Source organism: Globicephala melas, chromosome 3, assembly GCF_963455315.2.
Source record: "Globicephala melas chromosome 3, mGloMel1.2, whole genome shotgun sequence".
NCBI lineage: Eukaryota > Metazoa > Chordata > Mammalia > Artiodactyla > Delphinidae > Globicephala > Globicephala melas.
This window is the reverse complement of record NC_083316.1, coordinates 100401388-100428453: the sequence shown is the minus strand read 5'-3', so window position 1 is coordinate 100428453 and position 27066 is coordinate 100401388. Positions and strand designations below refer to the sequence as shown.

The 27066-nt window shown below is 42.2% G+C and overlaps 1 protein-coding gene and 1 pseudogene across 6 annotated transcripts in view; both read right to left on the bottom strand.

The window, feature by feature from the left end:
- SNCAIP (synuclein alpha interacting protein) overlaps positions 1-27066 on the bottom strand; it is a 150202-nt gene that overhangs the window by 66316 nt on the left and 56820 nt on the right. For all 6 annotated transcript variants that reach the window (XM_060295453.1, XM_060295450.1, XM_030869795.2 and 3 more), the window contains exon 2: positions 8091-8193. In XM_060295453.1, the coding sequence (XP_060151436.1) occupies positions 8091-8150 (60 nt within the window). In that variant the 5' untranslated portion in view covers positions 8151-8193. The remainder of the gene's footprint in view (positions 1-8090; positions 8194-27066) is intronic.
- Positions 18765-19757, bottom strand: LOC115860013 (uncharacterized; annotated as a pseudogene).

Below are 27066 nucleotides of genomic sequence, written 5' to 3'. Positions count from 1 at the left end.
CAACTATACTAAAATTCATTGTTTCTCACGTAGCTTTCCAAAATTCAAGCAGGCCTCTCCACAGTCACACAATAAAATGACAGAAATGTGTCCACGCAAAGCTGGTAGTGAAAGCAAAGACACGCAGCTCAAGTGAGTTTTTCAGAAGCACAATACTTTCCTAAAATTGTGACCTCCTCTCCAATGGCCTGACCTCCCAATTCAGGAAAGGGGGGTCCTGACTTCATGCCCTCCCTAACAGATCAGGCTCTGTTTTCCCTTCTCTGAGGATGTGGTTACTCACAGGGCACGCCTTCATCACGCTAGCTCGCAGCTTGTGCTCAGATCCCCTCCTCTCCCATCTCAGACTCAGGCTCTGCCCTTTTCTTCCCTTCAGCTACTCTCTCAACTTCAGCTCTCTCCTCTGATCCCATAAAATTAGAGAAGCACCCCTGCCACCTCAAGACATGTTGCCTCCTCAGTTGGCCGTGGGTGGAGTTTCCTGCTCCTGGGTTCACAGCCATCTGTTTTGAAAGAACTGCCTTGGTTCTTTTTTTTTTTTTTTTTTTTTTTTTTTTTTGCGGTACGCGGGCCTCTCACTGCTGTGGCCTCTCCCGTTGTGGAGCACAGGCTCCGGACGCGCAGGCTCAGCGGCATGTGGGATCTTCCCGGACCGGGGCATGAACCCGCGTCCCCTGCATCGGCAGGTGGACTGTCAACCACTGCACCACCAGGGAAGCCCCTGCCTTGGTTCTTGTCTCCACTTCCTCACCTCTGCATTCACTCCTCCAGCCACGACGACCCGCCATCTGTGCTATCACCCACAGGCACTGCTCTTCTTATGGCCACCAAAGAGTTTTAACTGGAAAATCCAGTGGCACTTTTCAAACCCTTCTCTTTCTAATGACCTATCTCCTACTCTGGACCACTTCCTTTTTTAAATTCTTTAAATCATCCCTCCCCCTCTTTTTAATCTCCCTTAGTTTTCTTCCTGTATCTTTGAAAACTCCTTTCCAGTCTCTTGTAGAAGCCTCTTTTTCCTCTCATCTCATAGGACGTACATCTGCACAGTTCCTTCCTTGGAACATTCTTCCCTTTCCACATTCCATGTTTCACAGGTGACCTTACAGACTCCCACAGTTTCAACTGCCACCTCTACATAGTACAGATACTGGTGATCTACATGTTCATATAAGTATCCCAGTCTGATTTAAATATATTTCTTTCCACCATTCAGGCTCCATTAAAGAAAATTATTGTGAATAATCCTCTTTTCAAATGCATTTGATTTTTGCTCTTGTTCCTTGTTTTTATCCTATGTTCCAAGAGGTACTTAAAAAATTAATAATCATCAAATTCTTTTATGCTAAAACATTGCTTGTGGTTGGTATTTGGGAAAATGCAGTAATTCGTTCTGACCATATTAAGAGTATGCCAGGAATGACTCTACTGTAATGCTACACATATTGTAATATGTGTAGTCAGCCAAAAGATTAAGATCCACATTGGTGAAGGTGATGAGAGCATAGTACTGAATGATCCTCACCTGCTGTGAGAAGTGGTCATGGATGGGAAAAGACGGGGGTGAATGAGGGCGGCCACAGGTGACCAAGGGACTGGGCAGAAGTCATTTTCAACACCGTGGTTACATACATGGATTCCAGAGCTAGACTGCACGTTATAACCTGGCTTCACCATTTTCTAGCTAATTAAACTTAGTTACTCCATCTCTGTCTATCATCAGTTTCTTCATCTGTAAACAGGTACTCATGGTATCTACATCAGAATGTGGCTGTGAAGATTTTTCAGCTAATAATGTAAAACGTCAGGAATAGTGTCTGATGCATAGTATGTGTTCAATAAATGTTAGTTACTATTATCATTTAATTAAAAAGTATCAAAAATGAGCATTTAGAAATGAAGCCAAAATAATGGTAACTATTGAGGCAAAAATTACAAAAGACTTAGAAAAGAAAGTTATCTCACAGTAAGGCAGATAGATGGCTGGCTTTACATCTTGTTTGACCTCAGTGATTGCCTGGTTTTAAATGTGAGCCAATAATTAATCACTACCAAAATATAAAGACTGACTGTCAAGAATGGAGTTTGATATTGTGATTAAATGTAACCTACCATTAAGCTAATCTGGCATTTCGTAATATGCTCAATTGTTATCATAGGCTATTGTAAACTCTGTGAGAGCACAGAACAAGTCTGTGTCATTCACGCCAAGCCTAGAACCATGCCTGGTGCACTGTAAATGTTAGATACATGCCTGTTGAGTAGACTGACATAAAATCTAGTTGCTCATAAATGGTAAATAGTTTGTATAAATAACCTGCATAGTCAATCTAATAAATGCCATGACTATTGGGCAAGATGAGAATGTTCAGGGCTATCTGCAAAGTGAGAGAAGAGCAAATTAAAAAATCTGGCAGCTGCTCATTCTTCTTGGAAATCACTCTATCCATAAGGTTGCTCTCTACCACCTCAGGTAGAGATATCAGTCAGGTCCAAGATTCGGAGTCTGAGGACCTGGGTTCTAGACCTGGACTCTAACAGTAGTTATGGGACATGAATTTCCAATTCATTTTGCCTGGATTAGATTACTCCTAATTCCTTTCCTGGCAGCTATTAAGAAAATGGTAACACATATATAATATTAGAACAAGTGTGAGGTTTTGGATAGTGGGGAGGCTGGAGAGGGGACCAATGAGAGGTAACTGAGACTTGAATACAAGATATTGCAAAAAGAATACTGAAAAATGTTGGGTCATTTTGAAAAGCTGATGAAACCAGATCCTACTGAGAAGCACTAAGAAAAGTTTAAATATAAGTAAGTTTAAAGTGAGCACGGTGATGGCTTGGAAGGGCAGGGCTGATTGACGGGGACGAAGCGAAGAAGGGATGGAGGCAGTCAGAGGCCACCTAAACGTCTTGGTCACATTCTAGGAAGCAAAGAGGAAAGGATAATAGGATCTTATACCGATCCCTTGCTAGAGAGGAGGGGCAAGCCAGGTTCTCTGCACCTTGAATATCCTTCTAGTCTTTTTCACACCTAAGACTGGAACAAAAGCTGTATTCTTTACCCTCCCTAACTCAGCATCTAAGTCCACTGTGATAAGCCCTACACACGCTTTCTCAAGGTCTCCCACTGCTGTGAAGCAGCTCTCGTTCAGAATGTAATGAAATCTGGGAAGTGTTAGTGGAATGACTTGAGCAAAAGGTAGTGCACACAAAACAGAGGGGGTCAGGTATTTTAGTGCAAGAGATGCCCAGTCTGTGGGACGGGAAAATGTAACTCACTGAGAGTGAGATTTATTTGCTGTAAGAAGTTATTTTTCTACCAGTGATTTAAGCCCCTTAGGAAAATGAATCCACATAAGTCTGTGCTATTACACTGGGTTGCAAGGGCTTGGGTCAAAGGGGATAATAAAGTGGAAGGACACTTATTTATCTTGATCTCATTTGATTTGCACAAAACATAGGCTATGCAATTTCCAAAAATGTCAACTTTCACCAAAGCCGCAGTCATGGTGACACAGAAAGGCAACAAAATTTCCTGTACTGAGGAATACAGCATCACACTTAATTCTATTTATGTGTGTGTGCACATATGTGTGTGTGTCTATTTACCTGTACATGTTTATATGTACATGTAGGTATTTGTATACAGATGCGCATATACATGTATTTGTGTCTATATATAACTATGGGTGTGTGTGTTTACATATGTACATATATACAAATTTTCATACCTTCTCCATAAAATCCAGGATGCTAGGTAGAGATGGATTATTATAGTTTTACAGATGGAAAAGTTGAGGAACAATAAAATTAAGAGACTTGCTTAAGTTCTCCTAGTTTGTTTTCATTTTATTTATTTACACTATATACCAACTCCCTTACTTCCAAAAAGCACTTTGCAATTGCTTCAATGACAGCTGGGGATAGTGATGGGTGAGATGACTGGTCCAGAGATGATTCTACTCAACCAGGTTGCTCAGAAGAGAAAGAGTAACACAGTCAAACAGTTCTGTATCAAAATCCTGGCCCGGCCACTTACCTACCTGTAACCTTATGAAAGTCAGACTCTCTCTCTAAGCCTCATTTTTTCATCGGCCAAACAGGGGATGAAAATAGGGCTTGCCTCGCAGACTTGATGTGAGGCTTAAACAGGACCAGTGTTTAAAGAGTTCAGTCGGTGCATGGCATGGCCAACATTTGATGGCTCACGAGTGGAGCTCTGCAGTGGATCTGTGGTTTGGCCTCTGCTTTATGCAGTCCTGTGTATAATCCTATTTTTGAGGACAGCAAATTGGCCTCTCTTCATAAAATAAATACATCACGGGGGACACTTCCCTGGTGGCACAGTGGTTAAGAATCTGCCTGCCAATGCAGGGGACACGGGTTCGAGCCTTGGTCCGGGAAGATATCACATGCCGCAGAGCAATTAAGCCCATGTGCCACTACTACTGAGCCTGTGCTCTAGACCCCGCGAGCCACAACTACTGAAGCCCGCGTGCCTAGAGCCCACGCTCCACAACGAAGAGTAGCCCCTGCTTGCTGCGAGAAAGCTTGCAGGCTTTCTCTAGTTAGTGCAGCAATGAAGACCCAACGCAGCCAAAAATAAATATAAATAAGTAAATAAATTAGAAAAAAATACATCATGTCTACTAAGAACCCTATGTTAGAATAATATTCCAGAGCATTTCTCTTTTTTAAGACAGAAAGAGATGGCTTCCATAGGAATAAAGAAGGAAATCTGTAAACACATTTGCAGTGACAGAAAAGCCCAACTTTGAACTCGTATGTTTATGTGTGTTGTCATCTCTCCTTCACTGATCCTCAGTTATTGCACAATGTTCTGCCCTTTTAGATGGCAGGGTTACAAGAATGTATAGTTTAAACTCTGCATTTTGCAAAAGATGAGCATTATTTTTGAGTCTGGGAAACTTCAAAATAATTTGATTGCCTTCTGTGTTTTGTTTCATTAGGTAAAGGCAAAAAAACAGTTCTAGCTGTTTTCTGTACCAATATACAGCTTGTATTTAAATTAAAACAAGAGCCAGGCTCACGACCAGAGGGGAAGATCATGAAACGGAAACCCTGTAATATGTAAAAAGGCTATCGCTGGAGAGTAAGAAGAGGAGTTTTAAACTCGGGCATCTTTTTTGTAAACATCTTGTTCAAATGTATTGTGCATCTTCCTTCCCCCTTCCTGCCACTAAACCAGGAAAGAAGCTTAAGGGCTGTCAGAAAAGGAGGTTTACAGAATCCTAACAATACAGGCATGTTTATGGGAGACTACATTTCTTGTTATGCCAGTGAATTAGCAAAACTGAACACATAATGGCGTGGGGTTTTTTTTCCCCCGTCTTAGCATCTGAATTGTCTCCGTTTAGCCCCGAAAGCAGTTGTAAATTTATTGTTCCTAGGTTACCTAAACAGGCTGAGACCAATCATTTCAATATTTCAGAGGTTATCCCTACTGCTTTTCCCATGAAGACATTATATAGAGCAATACGATTCTGGCACATTTAAGGTGTTGGATCTGGATGAAGTGGAACTATTATAAAATAATCTACCATGTTACAGAGGTTGCCAGGTAAAGTAGAGTTTCTTTAGTTTTAAGTGGATTAAAATAGACCAGGATTGCTCATCCTCAGTACTGCCCACATTGTAGGCCCGATAATTCTTCGCTGTAGGGGATTTTCTTGGGCATTGCAGGATGTTTAGACGCATCCCTGCTCTCTACCCACCAGATGCCAGGAATACCTCCCCAGGTATGACGATCAAAAATGTCTCCAGGTATTGCCAAATGTTCCCCAGCCATGGGTAAAGCCGACCCAAGTACTGGGGCTAAAAGTTGATACTCCAAAGACAGTGCTTCTAAGTAGGTGGGTGAGCCCGGACAAGTTATGTAACATCTCCACACCTCAGTTTCCTCATCTGTAAAAGGAAGATAATAATATTCCCTACTTCACAGGATTGTTGTGAGGATTAAATAAGATAACGCCTATCCCCTGGGAAGAGCTCAATGTTAATCATTATCATTATTTTAACAATTCTATGCAATTTCATTTTTTTTTCCTTTCTGATTTCAGTTTAAATGCAGGTTAAAGATACAAACAATAGGAATCTATTTAAAGGGGGGACGTTTGAGTGCAGTTACACAATTACAGATGGAGATCTTTACTTATGTTTGAGTGGTCAGGTTATAGAAGCTCAAGTATTGCATAATTTTGAATCCCAATTTGCTAAACAGCTTCGGTTATTGCTTAACATATTTTATTATCTTGCAAGTGGAGATTCCTAATTCATCTAAATTAAGGGCTGCTGCCAGATGACTCTTCTGTAAATATAACTGCTCTATTGTGTGTTTTGAAAGTCTTGACATGATGCCTGGTCTTTTCCCTGGAGTTCTTCCTTCACCATTGGTCATATAAATATTATTGTAGTATTCATTGAAATAATAACAAAAGCTACCATTTTTAAGAGCAACTTACTGTGTGCCAAGATAAGTGCTTTCCATATATTATTATTTCACTCAATCCTCAAAACAATCTTAAAAATGAGGTGGGTATCTTAGAGAGACGAAGTTACTGTGTTCCAGCCAGCAAAGGTCAGAACGAGGCTGGAACCCGGACTGGTGCCTTCACAGCCTATGCTCTTAAAATGCAACTTCATTATCAAGGCTCACAGAGCTAGCCTGAATTGATAATCATAACATATGCCCCTTTCTGAAACACATTCCACCCTACCCCCACCTCTCACATCATCATTCACTTTTCTTGCTTTTCCCCAGCCAGCTCAAAATACCTGGAGGGGAGTGGTTATAAAAGAACCATGCTCTGATCCGCATTTAAGTCAAGCACAGTGATTTAAAAAGGGAGAGAGAGAGAGAGAGAGAGAGAGATACCACTCATTTCACATTAGTCTTAATGACACTCACTTCACATTAGCCTTAATGAGGACTAATAAAGGTTGTCTGGAAGCTGAAGGAGGGAAAGGCTGAATTCACAAATAGGGAAAGGTAGGAAGATTCATCCATTAAATAGGTGATTCTTCAAACGCATCCCAGGAATCCAATTCTTGCATAGAGTATGCATATTTTACTTCAAGGTAAGGAGTAAATTAGAAGAATAACACTGCTGCCAGAGGCGCCTTAAAGCTTATATTTTTGAGACAATTGCCAATGGTGACCAACAACTGAGAAATCAATGGAAACTAAGGTCAGAAAGTGTACCCTTGGAGGTCCTGGGAAGAAAAGTTACAAAGCTAGTTCAGAAACAGCAACCTTCTCATCACATAGTCTTGTGAGTCAGCGCAATTGGGCTAGGGTTTGAGAGGCCAGCAGGTTTGCTGGTTGGCCTTTGGCGGAAGAGATCACGTGGCCCAGGGTAAGTCACAAGCAGCTCTGAGCAAAGGGCAGGCAGACCATCCACTCATAGCTGCCAGGAGTTAGGCTGGAGGCAGCAGGAAGTCTGTGAGCGTTGTGGGAACTAAGAAGCTCATCAGCCCACAGCATTACAGTATTAAGCAGGGCCTCAGTGGTCGGCCCGTCCTGTCCTTTATCAACACATGACTCTTCCTCAGTATTCCCACCCACAAGTGTCCAACCTGTGTTTTGAAAGCTCCAGTGACTGGAAGCTCTTATTGTTCATAAATTAATAACTTGGCCATCCTTCAGTCTGTGTCCTTGTGAACGCTACAGCATGCTGGCTGTGGCACCGCCAGTCATATAAAAGAGATTAACGTCGATAAGGTTAATTATGTACATAAGTAAATTTACGAAGGTGCCTACCATAGGCAGGCACTTTATAAATTTACTCAATGAATAATTTTGACAACAATGAAACAGATTAGGAAGGGGAGCCCCAGTGAGGTTAAATGTCTTTCTCACCCAAGCTCACACAAAATTAAGCGGGAATCACTCCTGGTCCAGGAGGCCCCCAAGCCACACTTTGTCTGCCACGGCAGGATTTTTGCTGTCAATTTCTAAACGTGGTTGGAAGAGTTTAGGATATACAGACTACAACAGAGAAAGGAGCCCATATAGATGAAGGCAGAATCTCCTGAAAGCATTGCTTGCAAGTAGCAATACTTACAGAGATGTCATCACTGAAGTCAATTTCATCCAAATCAAGGTATTCAGGGGCTTCCATCATTCTTCTTTGCACATTTTGAGTAAGGTCAAATCCTTATAAAGTCCTGGACCCGACAGAAGCACAAAAGAAAAGCAAAACGGTTAGCTGTTTTATAACCAAAAAGCACATTTATATTTAGACAAACAAAGTGAGAGAAGTCACTGGGCGCAAGGGCTGCCTTTGAGCACACTTCCTCCCTTTGAATGTCACCAGCTTGGCTCTCCAGAAGCAGTAAGCACAGCTCCTCCAGGCTCCCCAGGAGGCTCCCTAGGGAGCAGCCATGGTCCTTCGCCGTATTGCATTTGTGCCCGGTTTGTCTTTGCCAGAGCAGTAACTCAGGTCAGATTCTCCCCTTGTGATCAATATTAAGATTGACCCAGCCCACATCCACCACTACACCTCGGGTGAATGCAGGGGCTTCGAGGATGGGGAGGCAAACCTTGAAATCTTAGGACAACCATATTCAAATGTTTATGTGGGCATATCTTTGGATCCTGGGCACGAAGTAATGAATACTGGATCTGCACGGTAATAACACAAGGACAAGGCAGATACTAACTTACCAACAATAATGGATATTTCAGAATTTGTAGTACAAGCTCCAGTTCACCCCCTCAGAAAAAGGATCTAAGCAGAGATTTAAACCACAGAGTTATTGCATCGCCCCCTGCTTCTAACAGCTTTGCCTGCCGATGCCAGAGTGACCCGACACAGGCGCCAGAATGTCCTCAGTCAGCACTTGCCTTGGGGCTGCCTGTGGCAGTTCTTTAAATCTGTCAAGGAAGATATATCACCTCCCAGTTCATTTTCCCATCACTTATCCTCATCACCATTGGCAGTGGCAGTGGTACCTACAGATGTCAGGAACAGAAATATAGACCTCCTGGCAGTGCCTTGGGGTGCAGTTATCTTCCGCAGAGCAAACTCTCAGATATCGAAAAAGATTCCATTTCCCGTAACTTGTCTTTCTTATTATAAAAACTGTCTTATGTACTCAGACTTGAGTATCCGAAATAATTTATTTTTTTCTCTTTCGGATCTCTAATGAAGGGGTACCTTGCCAAAGGGGAAGGCGTACCTTGCCAAAGAGTAAGGAGTACATTATTGGAAAGGGAAAATAAATCTAGGCTGATGAAAATGAGCTTATCGATATAAGATCAAGAATGTAAAAATACCTAGTTTTTAAAAGGAAACTAACTCTGAAGGCACTGATTTCTCATTTTGAGGTTTTTAAAAAATTTACAGAAATAGCATAATTGCGGCAAAGGGGGAAAACCACTCTCCGTTCCATACCTCAAACCCATGACTTGACTCAATTTTCAGCGCTTCCCCCTTCCTTCCCTTCCCACACGCATATACCATTTTTACATATTTTTAATTATAGTGGATACGGAGTTGATCCAAAAAAGAATTAGGATGCTACTACCATGTACAAATGTGATTATCCATTTAGAATAAATATTAAACGTTCTTCTGAAATCACAGTAAAGTTTAAAATAAAAAGAAAACCAATTAGGATGCTACTACCATGTACAAATGTGATTATCCATTTAGAATAAATATTAAATGTTCTTCTGAAATCACAGTAAAGTTTAAAATAAAAAGAAAACCAATTTGTCTTTGATACCTAAATTAAATTTTATTATTTATAGAAATATAAAAATTGATTCTTAGACAAATTTCTTGGTGCAAAAATATATCACTTTTCCTCTAAGCCTCACAAAGCTTTTCAGAGAAAAACGTGCACACTCATACTTGCAAATTACTCAGAATAACTTTCTCTTCCATTCTGGTAGATTCTGAGACAATCCAGACTCTGGATTCCAACTTGTCAACTAACAGACTTTCTCCCAATCCAATTTCTTTGCACTAAGTCTGTACTCCACATTGAACTGTTGATTTACAGACTGCTCCCAAGGCTTTGGTGAACACAAAGATGATTCTGGGTGTCGGGATGGGGTACAGACAAGCGCAGTATCACCACAAACACGGAAACGCGAGATGAAGTAGAAAAACGTGAGTCAAAGCTGGGGACCAAGCGGATCTCTAAATATATGGAAATACAAAACTAAATACAAAATGCAAATGGACACACCTTAACTAAGCATATTAACAAGTAATTGTTGAGTCCCTGTTTGAGGTGTGTTTAACAACATGAAGAGCAATTTCCCTTTGAGCACAGACATTCTAATGGAACATATCCAGTGGATAATATAAATCATGACACCAAGGCACCAATCTTTATATTTGGATTTGGAGGTTGGTAATGAGATTGTTTATTCTACAGAACAGCATATAAGAGTTACAGCAGTGCCAGCCCATTACAGGAAGGTCATATTTATCTCAGTGGGTTGGATGGTCCTGCCTCAGACTAAGTGGTCCAAGGCATACAGGATTCTCCTTTACTTCCCGATGGACTCCCATATGTGGCCATCTCCTTTAACATGCCTTATTCTATCTACAACACAATTCCGTTTGTCTAGTTTCAATGCTTCTTTCTTTCAAGGTGCCACTTGGAAAGTATTACATCCTCATTTATAAGGTACAGAAATCCCTGTGGTTCACCAATCCTGGCCACATTCCCAACATCAATTGCTTCTTTTCACTGGAGGGTGAGTCCATGGTTGTCCCAGGGATCATTATATTGCCTCTTCCTTCCCCATCTGCCCTTCCACTGAGCACACAGCACCCTCGAGCACTCCCTTCTGAGGAATTGGGATGTGACTGGAGGGGATGAGGTCAGGTTTAGAGCAGCTGTTGCAAACAATCCAACATGATAAGGAAACTGAGCTGGGCTGTGGGTGCTTTTCTCATTGTGCTCGTCAGGCACTGCCTCACCCCACACACCCAGTGGGACCCAGCGAGTGGGACCCAGCGAGCCCCCGTTTCTGACTGTCACACAGGCACCGATGGAATGCACAGCTACAGAGGGCACAGACCAGAGGCCCAGGGGCCAAGTCTGGTCCACAGACGTGACGTGTTTGGCCCTAGCAGTATTTCCAAAAAATTGACTCTGTTGCCAACTTGTAGCCCTTTGGTGCTTTCACATAAGATTCTCGATTTCTGGCTTCACTTAAAAAATATCTGGAGGTCTGGGGGCACAGGTCTGCATTCTCCATGATAACAATTGGCTATAGCTGAGCTGCAGCTGCCCTGTCTACGTGGCGTGTGCTCCCCAGCTCCCCCCGCACGCCCACCCCCCATCGGCTCTCCTCATCCACACATCCTGCCTGGCTCTGGGGGCATCTGAGTCTTTGACCCTTCAAAGGAATCCAGTATGAAACATGAATGCCATCCTCCTCCCTTTCCTTATTGGTGCCTTCTGCCAAACGCTACTTCCTTCATTTGTATTCTAACGTTGGATTTGTATTCTACGATTGTTTTAAATTCTCATACCACAACAGCAGTAAAACGAAATTTCTTACCAGTAAACCACCAGCATGTTACAATTTGTGCTTTTCTACAACCTCCATTTTATCTCTTAGTATGAGAAAAAGAAAACCTTCACAAACATAATAAAATGCTACGAGGCGGGGATTACATTTCCTTCGCTTTACAGCCTGAGGAAGAAGAGGTCCTTGCCTTGTTGTCATTGGCGTTGTGCAGTTACACGGTGCCACTTCACTACTGTGACTGGGGGGAGGGCGGAAGCTGTGCCAATGACAAGCCCAGAAAAAGACCGAGACCATCCTCCATGTGGCCAGCCCGAAAGCTTGGATGTAAGAAGGCCAACCCTGCTCAAGGCCGGTGAGAGTGGGTTGACACCTCAGTGGAAAATAGTTTTCAGCCTCCCCAGAAAGGGCAGTCCAGCTTAAAAGCCTTTACGTGAGATTTTTACTGCTACACATCATAGTTGCCCTGGACCCCTCTGGGACCTCAGAGCGCAGTCATTTATAAATTTGTACTGCAGCCTCATCCCACCAGCCCTGTGCCTGCAAGCTGCAGTCACTGGTCCCAGGTTCTCCGAGGACTTTCTCCCGTATTGCCACACCTCACCCCTCAGCACACCTCTTACAGAGCTGTCCACCTCAGGTACTGCTGACTGGTTGAAATCATTCCATTTCAAGCTCAGTTGGGCTTTTAATTTCTCTTCATTGACATTGGCAAGTTTTAATGTGTTATGAACTGGAGTAGGTATGTCATGCGTTTAAGCTGTTTTTAAGTGCGGGGAGAGGTGACGGTAGAGATTGGGCAGGAGGTGGGAAAGCAGAGAAAGGGAAAGGAAACATTTTCCAATGGCTTAGCTCTACTACTTTGGGTCGGAAAACTTATAGGGAGGGAAAGAATACAAAAATTAGAATGTGAGGACACAGGCCTAGGCGGCTAGGACCCAAATGCCATGTAGAAGCTATTGGTGACACATCACACCCCTTCTCTTGATGTGCCCAAGGCACTGGGAGAAACTTTACCCAAACTCCAAATTGAGGTCAGCTAGAGCAGGAAAAGACCAAAGAAGTAACGAGCGTCAACTGTGCATAACGCCTGTAGGATTTTTCCTACTCTCACAGAGTTTTGATAAATTGCCAAGAACAGAAGTCCCTCTAGTACCTATTAAAATGTACAGTAGAGGCCCTGGCCCTAATAGGTCTATCAACACCATGTCACCTTCTCATGGGTGACCTCAGTGATGGCCCAACTGCTTCCTTCAAGAGAAGATTCAATTTAGGGAAAAGCTCCAAGTAACTAGGAGTCCAACTGAATAAGAAAAAAGTAGGCATCGATTTAAAAAATAGCCTCCCCCCTCTCATGTTAGGATTTTCAGGCGACATTTAAAATTTTTTTTTATAGTGACTTGCAAACTGACTCTGAAAATAATTCCAAATGAAGACTTACAAAAATCTGTTGGGTAATGGCTTGGAGTGGCCGACAGAATTTCTTTGAGAAACTGCCCTCGTTTAATGTACACAGTCTGGTGTGCTTGGCTCATAAAAGGCTCACTGATTTGTAACTACAGTCACAGATCACATAAATTGCTCTACTGAAATTCTTCTTAAAATGAATTGCCTCACTCCCATTTATAAAGAGTCAGCATGGACTCATTCTGAAGGCTCACGTTACACAGATTTCTCCTCTTCTGCCAAAGTCACTATTGCTACATTTACCAGTGTACTAGGAGGCCTGGTAATTAAAAGTAAGTTGGGCTTGTCAAAATAAATGAGCAGGGTACATTCGGTGATGAGGTAACCTCGGTTGATTTGCATTACAACTTCTTTCTTTACTCTTTAATTCACCAATACTTGGGAAAACACAGCAGCTGCCTACACCCTCACACACACACACTTGGCCAGATTTGTACTGGGATACATTTTCAGTTTGGAAGCCTACACATAGATACTGAACTTCCTTTCATATAACAAGAGTTCAAAAAAAAAAAAAAAATCACAAACTACGTACTGGAAGGCTTAGGTGGAAAAAAGTGGAATATATGAAATGTTGTCCCCAGTTGGCTCGGTAGCTTGGCTGGCAAGAAAGCAACTCATTCCAAATGTTGGACTCAGTTTCTTTCACTCTTTGATTCAACAGTGGCCAGAAGCATGGCAGTCACTAAATGCCTAGTCTTGAAGCAGAAAAATGATAGAGGCAAGAAATTTCTACTGGAAAGAGGTAACTGAAGGAGCGCCAAGAAGTACATACGAGGAGAAAAGGGAAAAGCACAAGCTGTGTAGATTTCATCCCCTTCTTCATTTATGGAATATTCCCGCATGTACATGCTGGGTAAGACCAACACTACTCTCCACGCCAGTATGCGGCATTCAGTACAAGGGGGAAATAGACAAGAAAACAAGCCGTTACAATAAACTGTGGTCCTACCTAGAGGGGTGAGATAGGGAGGGTGGGAGGGAGATGCAAGAGGGAGGGGATATGGGGATATATGTATACGGACAGCTGACTCACTTTGCTATACAGCAGCAAGTAACACAACAGTGTAAAGCAATTATACACCAATAAAGATGTTAAAAAAAATGCCTCTGTGAAGAGAAAAATGAAATCAATATTTAAATAATAAAAGATACAATGTATGTTTTCTAGGAATTCAAAAAAAAATGTATACTGTGGTCCCTGCTGAGACAAATAAATACACAGGAACCTGAGTCACTTAACCTAGACCTTGGAGAGGAGGGAAGTGTGACTGGTACAGGTGACGTCTAAGCTGAAAGCTGAAGGGTGAGGATACAAATGGTGAGGGAGTCAAAGGGGCAGGACGAAGTGTTCTAGGTAGAGCTACAGCACAGGCAAAGGCCTGGAGGGGAGAATTCTGAAGTAGGATTTCCAGAAGAATGGGTAACATTGATTTAACACCTATTGCTGGTTTTGCTTCAAAAAAGGGGTTTTAAAGGGTGATGGCCAGGGTGGATGGGTAAGCACAGCAGTCAGGAAGGTATTTCCAAAGCCAGAGTGTAAACAGAGCATGTGTTGGAATACCAAATTTTCTGGCATGTTTGGAGAAAATACAGGAGACTTCAATGTACAGTAATATATTGAGCTTGCTCCAGCTTGGGGGCAAGGGGAGCTGCATTTCCTGTTTGAATGCTCACAAACATTTGTGAAGCAAAACTTCTTAGCAGGGGCTAGGTCTGGGCGCCTTTACGTATACTCTCTCCTGTGTGTCTCACGAAGACTGGGAGACAAATATCTTTACAATCTCCTTTGTGGAGGTAAGGAAACCAAGGCTCAGTGAGGTTCTGTGATCGCCTCACACACGGGGCTCCTGGTGATACGTCTATCTTGCTCCCTTATTTCAGCTTGCCAGAACTGCAGGGGTAAGGTAACACTTCGCCCGTATCAAACATTTTATTGTTTTCAAATCACCTTAAATATTTTTTTTACCTTTCTTGAGTACAACTCTGTGAGAGGGAGGCAGAGGGTGTCTATCGCAGTTTGCAATCATATCTTTCCTATTCTGAAGACATCAAAACTCAGGAATGTGTCGGCCAAGGTTATGTACTCCTAAATAGGGGCAAAGCCAGCTCAGACAGACCACTTCCCGATAGCAAGTCCAGAGCTCTTCTGATTTACCCCCAGACTGTTCTGAAACATGGCCGTGGCTCCGAACCATCTAGGCCAGAATTCCACAGGCATCCTCAGTCCTGAACTGTACTGTTTTGGGTGTTCACAGACCATAACTCCAAATTGCTCTTTCCTCTCTCCAGCAGAGTCTAAAGAGAATGGTATAGGCATGAGGATCATTAAAGAAAGGTGTATAGACCTTTGTGAACCTGACATACCTTATCCACAGGTGTCCCTCAACTGGCCAGTAAAGCACTGTATTCCACAGTCAATTGATTTAATACCTCAACTTCATCTTCAAAGAAAATTTGATTATGACCATCTTTCCTTATGTCTTATTGAAAAGGCAAGTAAAATACCACTGCACTAGGGAGCCTCATTCTAGAGGATTGTTCTGACAAAACCCTATAAAGGTTGGTCTTTTTGTACTTTTTCAAAAAATTGAAGTATATTTGGTTTAAAATATGGTCTTTTTCGTTGTGAGCCCTAGCTTGTAGTTTAAAATTCTTGCAAATGATTTGGGGTTATTTCATTATTTCTAAAATCTGTCACTGAGAATGAACTAACTTATACCAGAACGTTAGAGACTGAAAGGACCTTAGTTTTTAAGCTCTGAGGCAAAGATACTTTTAAATTTGTATGTGTGTGTGTGTGTGTGAGTGATTTAAACTGAGTTTAATATTTAAAATTCTTTTTGGAAGAGGAAGCGAAGAATCCATGCTCACAGTACCTGAACAAAAGAAGATAAAAGAATGTAGAATGGAAGAAAAATATAAACACATGTAAATACAAGGAAATATGTATTGTGTTCAGTTCTGGATGCCTCGACTTAAGAAGGCCACAGGCAAACCAGAACATGCCAAGACAGAGCAAGGAAGTCAAGACAGCCAGTGGCTGGCAAACTCTGCCTCATGTGACATAGCTAAGGAAATATCTAACTTGGAGAAAAGCACTCCTCTCTCTCTAAGAATCTAAAAAGCCATCGGGTAAAAGGAGGATTTGCCTTCAGGGTAGGAAACTTTTTGGAGGAAGTTTCAGGGATGCCAGTCTCAGCAAATACTTCTTAATAATGGCACAAATGGAATGGGCTCCTTGGTAAGATCACAACCACCCCAGCAAGAAACTGTTCCTTTAGAGGTTTGGAGAGATATTCTGAGGGAGAAAGATGAGAATCCTGCATTGGAAAGGAGGAACAGATGACCTTTTAAGTCAGAGATTCTTGTGCGGTCCTGATCCAGGACCTCAGGACCGTCCTGACCAACTCTGACCCCTCTCCAAGGTGCTACCATGACAACCTTTGTAGAACTTCCTTTATCCTATTTCAGCTGCCATCCTGATCCCACCAGGAATGCGAATGAAATATGGAGGTTAAGGGAGAGGAAAGAGAGAGAGAGAGCCAGAGAGTCAAAGGGAGAATAATTTTAAAAAGCGAACTTGAATGTTGTTCATTCAGTGAGAATACCATTTACTCTCTGTTGTAGATGAAAACTTATCAATTCCACAAGGACAAAACTATGACCTAATGAGGCCCAAGCAAAAAGAAAATATCTGGAAGGAAAAGGAAACATTTTAGCACTGGGAAGTTGAGCCTGGGCGTATGCCAACTGTGTCCTGCACTGGCTTCTGGAAAGGAACTATGGAACTGGATCCCTTACCCAGTTATGTACCGGAAACTCGCCAATTCAACTTCCAGATTTTTGGCGCACCTGAAGTGGTCATGCTTTACTCTTGATTTTGCAAAGATTGCTTGATTTCTACAGTGGATTTGTTTGGCAATTATTATTGAGAATGTATGCAGCACAGATGACAATCCTGATTCTCATTTCAGAGAGAAGTAGACAAAACAGCACTGTGCATGGGAGCATTAAAGACTACATCAGGAGTCAGTTATCTTGGCTCCGTTCTCATACCTCTCATCGTTTGTGAGCATTAAACTTCTGAGTAACCCTAGACCCAGTGGTTCTCAAAGTTCAGCCTGCAAAAGAATCAACCAGAAGGCTTATTAAAACAAATTGCTGGGTCCAACCCCGAGAGTTCTGGTTCAGTAGGTCTGGGTCGGGGCCTGAGAATTTACATGTCTAACAAGTTCCCAGATGATGCTGATTCTGCTGGTCCCAGAACCCCATTTGAGAACTACTACCTAAGATCAATGGCTGATCCCAGCCCTGGCTACATCTGCACTTAATTAAAAGATGGTGACCTCTTCCCCACATCCTCCATCTCCACAGATGTTAACTTCATTATACAGGATCCATGCCTAGTGCCCTTCTGATTAAACTTCCTCAGTGGACTCAACTAAGCATTTCCCATGAAGACCACCCAGAAACCTCAGAAGGTCTTAAGTCTGTGTGTGTGTGTATTTTGATTCCCAGTGCTATACAAGGGACAGACATTGGCCTACCAAACCCTACAAAATTTGGGCCTTGGTTACTTTAAAAATTCCCTTCTCGGTAGCACTTCATGGCAACATGGATGTTCTAAGTTTCTCCTGTTAATGAGATCCAGGTTTATAATTTTAGATGCAGCCTTTTCAGAGCAAGAATCTCTATTTAGGAATATCCATTCACTAGAACTACAATATAGTAAATCCTATGTCTACTAATAAAAGGAAAATGAAAAAATACAAGAATTGAATAAGAATTAGCTTAAAAATCCAATGCTTATACAATATGTATGCATCATAAGATATTTAAAATTATTAATCATTGAATTTGAAGCAGTTCAAATGGCTACACTGGCTAACTAAAAAATAAAATCCTGGTCATGTGTTTTAAATTATAATGTGCTTATTTTTATTAAAACAAAATTCAGAAAACAGATTATTATGGATATTTTATCAATTCTTCCAATTAAAATGTACAAATTTAATAACCAAAACAGGAAACAAACTCTTTGTAAAATAAATATCCCTTTTTTTCTGAAGAGGAGTATAGCTTGATACTTAGGTGATTAAGTAAGAAGCGTAGGCTAAATGTCTGTAGTAAGCAAATATTTGCACATCTGTACATACACACAGGTATGATTTGGCAAGCACTAATTCTTTCATCCAATTCTTTTATCTAGCCCGAATTTACTAAAGGTACTTAGAGGAAGGAAAATGATCAAAATCTATTTCTGGCTTAGATGAGGTACCACAATTGACAGTGCAAAAACTGAACATTGCATACTTAACTAATACATTTCCAATATGTGTCAAAGCATTTCAAGAAAAACATAAGATGAAAACACAGGATTACTGTTAAGTACCTTTAGGAATTCAGCTGGGACGTGTGATCCTCAGTTTCCACAATATGCTATTTTTTAACACAGTATCTTACACAGAGTAAATACTTAATCAATTGTTTGTTGAGTTCACTTCCGGACTGTGATCACTGTTGAGTCATCAAGAATTTCTACACTAAAAACTGTGGTATTGTCTAGAATAACAAACGTTGAGATGACTGTTTTTTCTTCCACTTACAATAACCTTGTGTTCATATATCTTCTTCTTGCACAGTTTCCCTCAGAAGTTTTTTTTTGAGGAGGTGTCAATCACCTAGTCCCTCTTTCAGAAACTATAATATCTATTGATGAGGCCTATGGGGACGTCAGCTGAACCTTCCATTGATAGGGTCTGTTTCCCAAAGACTAAAACAGAGTTTTTTCCCAGTAAGCATTTAGAGAGAGAATAACATTCGCAGGCTGTGGTGTGGGTTTTTCCACTTTGGCATCACAGAAGGACATCAACTTCATTTTGTAATTCACCAGCATAAGCAGGAAAGGACTGAGAGCAGAGAAGCCTGAAGAGAGGGCTGTGAGAACAGCTGGAAAAAGGGCACAGGCTGCCAAAGTCTTTCAAGAAATAGACTAAGACAAAGTGAGAAATGCAAAGTGGAGTGATCTGCCACATTAATAAAATACTAAACTTGGCCCCTCTTAGGATTTCAATTTCTGAATCACCATCTCCAATCCAGATGTCACCATATGTCATCTTCTTTCTTTCCGAAAGCAGAAGAGACATCCAGAAACAGACAAAGACTAAGACGGCTAAAGGAAGATTATTGATCAGAACCCAAAATACTTTCCCATAGTAAAACTCTGCTTGCTGGTTTCCAAAGTCAGTTAGGCAATCCATGTGAATCCTGTTAGGAGACAAGGGGTCTGCATCATTTGCTGCATTCAGGTATTCTGATTTTCTAGAATAAGGTAAAACTGGGAGGTACACTGCCATGCCAGCCATCCAAAGTGCAGGAACCACCTTCAAGGAATGCTTCTGATGGTCCGGGTTTGGAGGCTCACTAAAGGGCTGGACAGTCTGGTAAAGCTTCTGGTGGCAGAGCGATGCAAAGTGTAACATGAACTAGATGGCCAGGAAGTCGTCAGGGCTGCCATGAAGTGTAGAACTTGGCAGCCAGCTGAATCCGACATGAAACCAGAAGAATAAACTATTTTTATGACATTCGCCACCAAGTTTTTAATGAGGTGGACAAATGTAAGACTGAAAATCAGAAGAAAGGATGTCTCTAAACGCCCAGTCATACATTTCCTTGTAGAATAAAATAAACACATGTTTCCAACAAAGCTCACAAGGATTAGAAGGGGGCAAGCAATGATCTCAAGCACATCTGCAGAGGGCTTCATGGTAAATGGCAAATCAGTGAGCTCAGACGTCTTCTTCTTCAGTTTGAGTCATCAGGCACTTGAAACACTTTTAAGAAGTCTTTAGTGAGAAGACCTGGGTTTTTCTAATTCACTACATTGACACAACCCTCACCCTAAGAGTTCGGAGATGGTCTGTAACAGAATTCTGCTTGCTCCAGTGCTGAGCTGCTGGAAACAAAACAGCTCCTCGAGAGGATTCTGTTTTATCATCTCTGGGGATGTAACTATAACGAGAAAGTGCTAGGTATCATCACTTCACTAAAAGTTCTCAGAAATGTATTTACTCACTGTAATGAGGGAGAGAACAAAATTAAATTTGTGAGAGGCTGAAATGACCCTCTCCACTCATAAAAAATATTAAAGAAGTGAGGGTGTCTGAATAACAATGAAGATTTCCAAATAACAAAATTACATATTTTGTTATTATAATATAGTTTGTTATTATATGACATTATTTAATGTCAAAATTATATATTTTGACATTAATAACGTGATAGAGATTTATGAAGTACAGCAGTTTTCTAATTCCTCTACCATTTTTGCAAAGCAGATATACTATGACCTGTTCTGATGATCTCTTGGGGTTAGGATTACAAAAGAGATGATAGAAAATACTGTGCTGCCACAGGGAAGGGAATAAAGAAGACAGGGAGGGAGAGAGGGAGGAAGGAAAGAAGGAAGGAAGGAAGCAAGGGAAGGAAAAGGGAAGGGAGGAAGGAAGACATTTTTATAAACATGGGCATTACGTCCAAGACCAAATCTTTTTCTGTTTGTTTGTTTGTGGTACCCGGGCCTCTCACTGTTGTGGCCTCTCCCGTTGCGGAGCACAGGCTCCGGACACGCAGGCTCAGCGGCCATGGCTCATGGTCCCAGCCACTCCGCGGCATGTGGGATCTTCCCGGACCGGGGCACAAACCCATATTCCCTGCATCGGCAGGCGGACTCTCAACCACTGCGCCACCAGGGAAGCCCCAAGACCAAATCTTTAAACTACTGGTTAAAGAAACAGTCTGATAATTTGGAAGTCATTAAGGAGACCCCACCCAACCACCAACTGGGCACAAGAGGCTAGGAAAAGATTTCTGTCCTAAGTATGACTGCAGAGTACAGAGTAAGGACAGAAAAACGTCATTGAAACACGTTGCTCAAGTAATCACTTTCTGGATGAATTCTGTTACCCATTCTGAAGACAAACAATTTTCCCTCTACTCTATTTGCTTGTAAGTTTCTCTGTTAATCATCGTATCCTGTAGGATACTGTCACAACACATGCTTCACTCTGACCCAGTGGTGCTCTGGAGCCAGCTTGCCCTGACTTGAGCGACTGTGCACATCTCTCCCCAACTCTGTGCTCAGTGACTGCACATTGGAAGCTTGAAATTGGGTATGCTGGGAGTACTTATACCATGGAAATTAGCAAACGCTGCACCTCAGGGCTTTTGGTGGGGGAAGAGTTGTTTTAATTGGACAATACTGGCCTGACCAAAAAATACAGATTAGAGTGATAAGAAATTAGCTGGTGTTTTACCTACATAAGGATGAGATCAGTATTAGGTACCCACCAGCCCTTTTAATAAGGGTATGGGTAAGAGGTTTACAGCAGTGTTAACACGTAGGATAGCTGGACCTTGCAATTCCACTGAGGGGAGGTGGAGTTTGGGGGCTGACACTTCCTATTAACCCCCTTATCCCCAGTTGCCTCTTAAGACAGGTAGCCAACTCAGAGTCCCCACACCACATTTTTCTTCCCTAAGAAACATCCATTACCTCACTGTCAGCTGCAGTCAGTCAAACAGGCACCCCTGAGTTTATACTAATAACAGTGATAATAATATAGTGATAACACAATAATAATGCTCATACTCGTTACTGTTTAACACCAGTTTGAACCAGACATCGTGTTGGTGTTTTGCTTTAATAAATGTCACCTCATTTAATCCTTAATATCATTTTTATGTCACTGCTGAGAAAACAAGACCAGAGACAAAAGTAAATTGCTCAAAGCCGCTAAGTAATGGAGACGGGAATCAAAGCCAGGTATGAGTGATTCCGAAACTACTGCCTCTCCACGCTGTGGAGATGGTGGATTTTCTGTTGACCGTTCTCGATCTTTCCCTAATCATTTACAATTGGTACACCCAATTGTAGAGGCTATAGAGCCTATAATACACTTCTCTTGAGAAAAGTTTTCTCGGGTTTATAATACACAAGTCATGCAGATTTTTGGATAGCAATTAGCCTCCTCCATTCTCCTTCAATAATAATAATACACATTATGGGCATTTACACTTCTGCATCTCAGAAAGATCTTTAAGGACTCTGTATACCAGTTCAAGATGCCTTACTTGAAACAGGAAAGGGCTGTTCCCAGCAGTAGTGAGACCCCCATTCCTGACTATGTTTAAGCAGAGGCACAGTGACTGCCTGGAGTGAGTGGGTAGATGAGCGAAACACAACCCTAAACGGCAGACAACATACAGCCCACCTTAACGTGAGATTTAATTCGGGGTAATGAATTAAGAAATTATGTGATGCTATTTCTTAAACATGCCCTAATAGGAACAATTTGTGGCAAATACTACTGACTTAGAGCTGACGGCTAAGGGTAAAAAACGTTTTTTAAACTTCCCTCTCTAAAGGCTTACGTAAACGTTTGTTTTTCAGTGGATTAGCAAACATGTAATATGTTCCTTTGCATTAGAGCAAAAGTGTAAAATATAAATGTCACTCTTTTCCTTCAGGGTTATTTATGTACTAGAAAAACAGCACACATTAAAATATAAGGGGAGTAAAATTAATTTTTCTGAATGTGGGCTTGACTGATGGACACTACTTTTGTTAACTAAGGCGCAGTACGGCTAAAGAGGAACCTTCGTAAGACTGCCTCAAGAACTATCTTGCGCTCAGCACAGCACTGGACTCCAAGGACGATGCACAGGGGTGGAAGCCACTGTCCCTGCTTTCAAGAGGCATGTGGTCTAGTTGTAAGAACACAGTGTTGCATAATACATGTTATATATATTATATGATGTAACATGTATGTATACATACATGTATATATTTCTTATAAGATATATTTAAATAAATTATTTACTAATAATCAATAAATTGTGAAGAATACAATGTAATGTAATAAACTGTGTGGTCACGAGTACAAGAATAAAACACTCAGAGAAGAGAGGGACCCATGTGGGCAGAACTATTTTTAATCTCCAGTTCACAGGAAAGGAAACTGAAGCTTGGAGAAGTTAAGCCACTTGCCCTCACCAGCAGGAAGAGGTGGCACTGAACTCCAGACCTCTTGCTTTCGACAACTCTTTTTGAAAGGGAAAGGGAAGGGGAAAAGTGAAGTTGACTGACTTGTGAAGCAGAGGTGCTAAGAAACCTGGATGTCGACTCCAAGGCTCCCCAGGAAGGGCAGTGCTGAGCTCCCGATGGCAGAAATCTCATTTCTGAGAGGCACAAACACGGCCCACGGCAGGGGGACCCAGGAAGCCCTCCCGCGTCCTCCTCCTCCAAGGACTGCATCCTCCCCCAAGGAAGGTAACTGTCACGTGTACACTTCAAGAAGGAAAGAAAAAAATTCTTCCTTTGGAAACTAAACTTTGGTTCTGCCAATCCAACTTCACTGGGGTCATTTGAGAACTGAGGCGTTCAAAGGTTCTCCATGGCTTCCATTTACTTTGGCATAAGATTTAACAGAAAAAGAACTAAGGGAGAATTTATATGGCCCAGGCTGTTTTCCAAGTCGCAAACAGCTAAAGTTATTTAGAATTTACTTTAACTCGCAATCACAAGTAAAGTGGTACAGATGTAAATGCTTTCCGTGTGGCTTAAGGCAATCTAGGTTTCCTCAAGTGCACGTGTGCAGTGCTAATAGTAAAGATTTGGATTCGAAATCTCAAAGTACTTCGGGTTCCTCTTGATTAGAGGCTGCTGTTACTTTATGCAACGTTGGGTCGGAGGAGAAGAAATAAAACACACTGCCTTCCTTTGGGCATTAAGTTCTCACAGTAGCGCTAAGATAAACAAATCTTGCAGGCTGAGGGAAGGGCATTTACTCCTTTAAATTGAGTATGTAATATAAATAAATATCTTTTAAGAAGAGATGCTTGAAACTTGATTCTAAGTCTGAATCTACACGAGGGCACTAGTTTATTTTAATGATCAGTATAGCTCCTATCGGGGAGGGCACGCCTTCTGGAGAGCAGCGCTGCTCTAACCAAGCAGGATAATTCACTAAGTCACAGAAAGATGCTGCTTGAAATTGTCTGATTTGTTCACTGGCCAGGAACAAACTGATATTTGCATTTTTATATATAACAAAATGGAGGGAATTACCAAATCTTTTCTCTTGTAATCAATGGCTGCCTGAAGGTTTTTTTCAATTCTCTCTTAAGGCAGTGATTTTGTGACTGGCCTGGGTAGGACTGAAACCCCCCTAGCTCCAAATTAGAAGTGAATAGAGAGGAACTTCAGGCTGGCTGCGGCCAGAGCAATTAAACGGTAATTGCCTTCTAGATATACTAATGTTGCTAATTATATTAGTGTGCTGAGTGCTGGGAAATGTGGATAAGAGCTCCAGGCCACTCTGGTGGGGAAAGGGAACTAAGATTGATTAAGCCTGGCACTGAGCTGGACCCTTCACATACGCATTCTCTCCTGAAATCCTCACAGTAAGCTAGGAGGAATTATTAGCTTCAATAAAGCTGAGTAACTTGCCCACTGGTTCCAGTCGTACGTGACTGAATCAGGAGGCCCACCAGGGTTATGTGGCTCCAAAGAGCAGTGGGTTGGCAGGGCCTTGAGCGAGAATGGGGAGAAATACTGGATTCAAAACTGGAAAAAATGTGGTAGCAGAGAAAGCTGAGAGAATCTGACAACGAGGCCATGAAGAAAAAGTCTGCAAGTATGAGGGCCCTGGTGGTGTCTTTCCTTGCTGTATGTGGAAAGGAAGGGCCCAGGATGGGGTAGATTTGTGGGCAGAACTTGGGGAAACCTCTCCATTAGAATACAGGAGGGCAGAAGGGGAAGACCTGCCACTGGAAGAAGAGGAGTGGCCCCTGGATGTCTGAGGCTGAAAGGCCGGGGAACCAGGAAGTAAAGTAGAGGGCAGTACCTATACATGACACTCTCTAGGCCAATCTATGAGAATGACAAAGTCTGTCCCTAGGAACCCGAAGCCAGAAGACCTGGGTTAAATCACGTATGGATTGTGAAAGGTTTGTCAGGTCATATCTGCTCTGAGCCTCAGACGCCTAATAAGGGGTTTCCCAGAGACAATGAAATATATATAGCCATGTATGTACGTGTGTGTGTGTGTGTGTGTATAAACAAGCACACACATATGTACACACATATATGTTTGTATGCATGTATATGTTTATGTTTATCCACTCACAGTGAGGTGTATGTAAGGTGTGTGTAACAAGGTGATCACAGGTCAAACGAAATCGTGAACCCAGTCGGAAGGCTGCAAAGTGTTATATAACTGCTAGTTTTCTGTGACTGGTTCCTAAAATCGTAAGACAGTCATAGAGGTGTTTTCTGCTTGTAACTGGAAGGTGCTACGTGGCTCTTTGCCAAAGGCTGGAATTCTAAACGCACTGTCTTTGCAGCATAAGCTCAGTTCCTTGGCAGGCAGTTGTGGAAAATTCCCCCAGCCTTCTGCAGGCCTGACTCCAGCCCTGAGCCCCTTGGTCTCCATCTCTACTCTATCCTCTAAAGATTAAACCCATCTCTGGCTTTTTGCACCTGACCACACACATCCTCAAGTCTCACCAACCCTACAAATAAAACCCATCTCAGCTTTGGATTCCATCCCATCTTTTCTCTCCTTCTACCCAAACATCTCAAGGGGGACATCTACATACATTCACTGTTGTCATTTTCATGTCTCCTTTTACTTCTTAACCCACCACAATTTTCTACTTCTGTATCCTTTAAAAATTATTTAGAACAAGATCAGCTCCTACCACTAAATCCAATAACACCTGAACCTGTCTGACATTCTTTCTCTTTTTCCTTTAAGAGTCTAATTTTTTCTTCCCTATAGGTCAAAGGTCTTGGTCCACTGCTCTTCCCATTCAACCACTGACCCCTGCACAGGGGTCACCTGTACAGGTATCCACCTGTTCCTTGATATCACTACCTGGATGCCCGCAGGCTCCCCACCTCAAACTTGACCTTACTTGGCAACACCATCATCCTCCACTCGGCTGAGGTTAGAGACTTGGGTATTATTCCTGGGCCTTCCCTCTCCCTCATCCCCTCTCCCTCGCCTGTACATTCAAACATCCCATCAAGTAAAATTTTATCCTTTCCATCCTTCTTACCATTTTTTAACTTACAGCTTCCCATTGTTTCTTGCTTGAATGAATTTGAGAAGGACAAAACTAAAGGCAGGGCAACTGGTACATTTTGGCTTCTTCAAAGTCATTCTCTGAGTCTACACAACTTGTAACACAAAAATGGCCTTGACACTTTCCTACTGAAAATGCTTTGGTGCTTTCCGAAGTCCACAGGGCGGAGAGCCAGTTCCTCCACCAGGCACATGAAGGCCCTCATGGGGGGGTGCCTGCCTACTGTTCAGCTCCTCCGGATGTCTGACTCACACCAGAAACTGACATGACACTGGCATCCTGAGCACACTCCATGCTGTTCCTTGTCCCGGGTTTCAGCTTAGGCTGATGTCTCTGTGTACACCCTTTTCCTCTCATGACCACCACCCGTAACCATCCAAACCCCTACCTCTGGCTATTCATTTACCAATCAGTGGTGCAATCACTTGCCTATTTACTATAGATCCACTCTCTCAGGTAACTGGACTTCCTAAGCACCGTTGCCAGCTGACTGGCTTCCTGGTAGGTCCTGCTAAGGGAAGATTCGGGCAGATTAGAGGGCAGCACTCTCTCTCTCTCTCTCTCTCTCTCTCTCTCTCTCTCTTTCTCTCACACACACACCCTTGCCCTGCTACAGGCGGTGTCTCCTGCATATCATCAGCTCCCACGAGGCAGCACCACTAGCATCATTCTTATTACTCTCTATTGTGCTAGAAGGCCCTAATTTGTGGGTGGTAATGGACCTCTTTCCTTTATCCTCTCAGCCCTTGGGGTGGTAGTGGCATTCCTGCTTTTGCTAATCTCAGGATTGCCTTATCGTGCTCAGTCTGGTGTCTCAACTCTTCCAGCACCAGAGTAACTAGGGCCCTATTTTAATTTCCCGCTGTTTGAAGTACCTACAGTGGTTTCTGTTTATTCTGACTTGACCTTGACTAGTTCACTCTGTT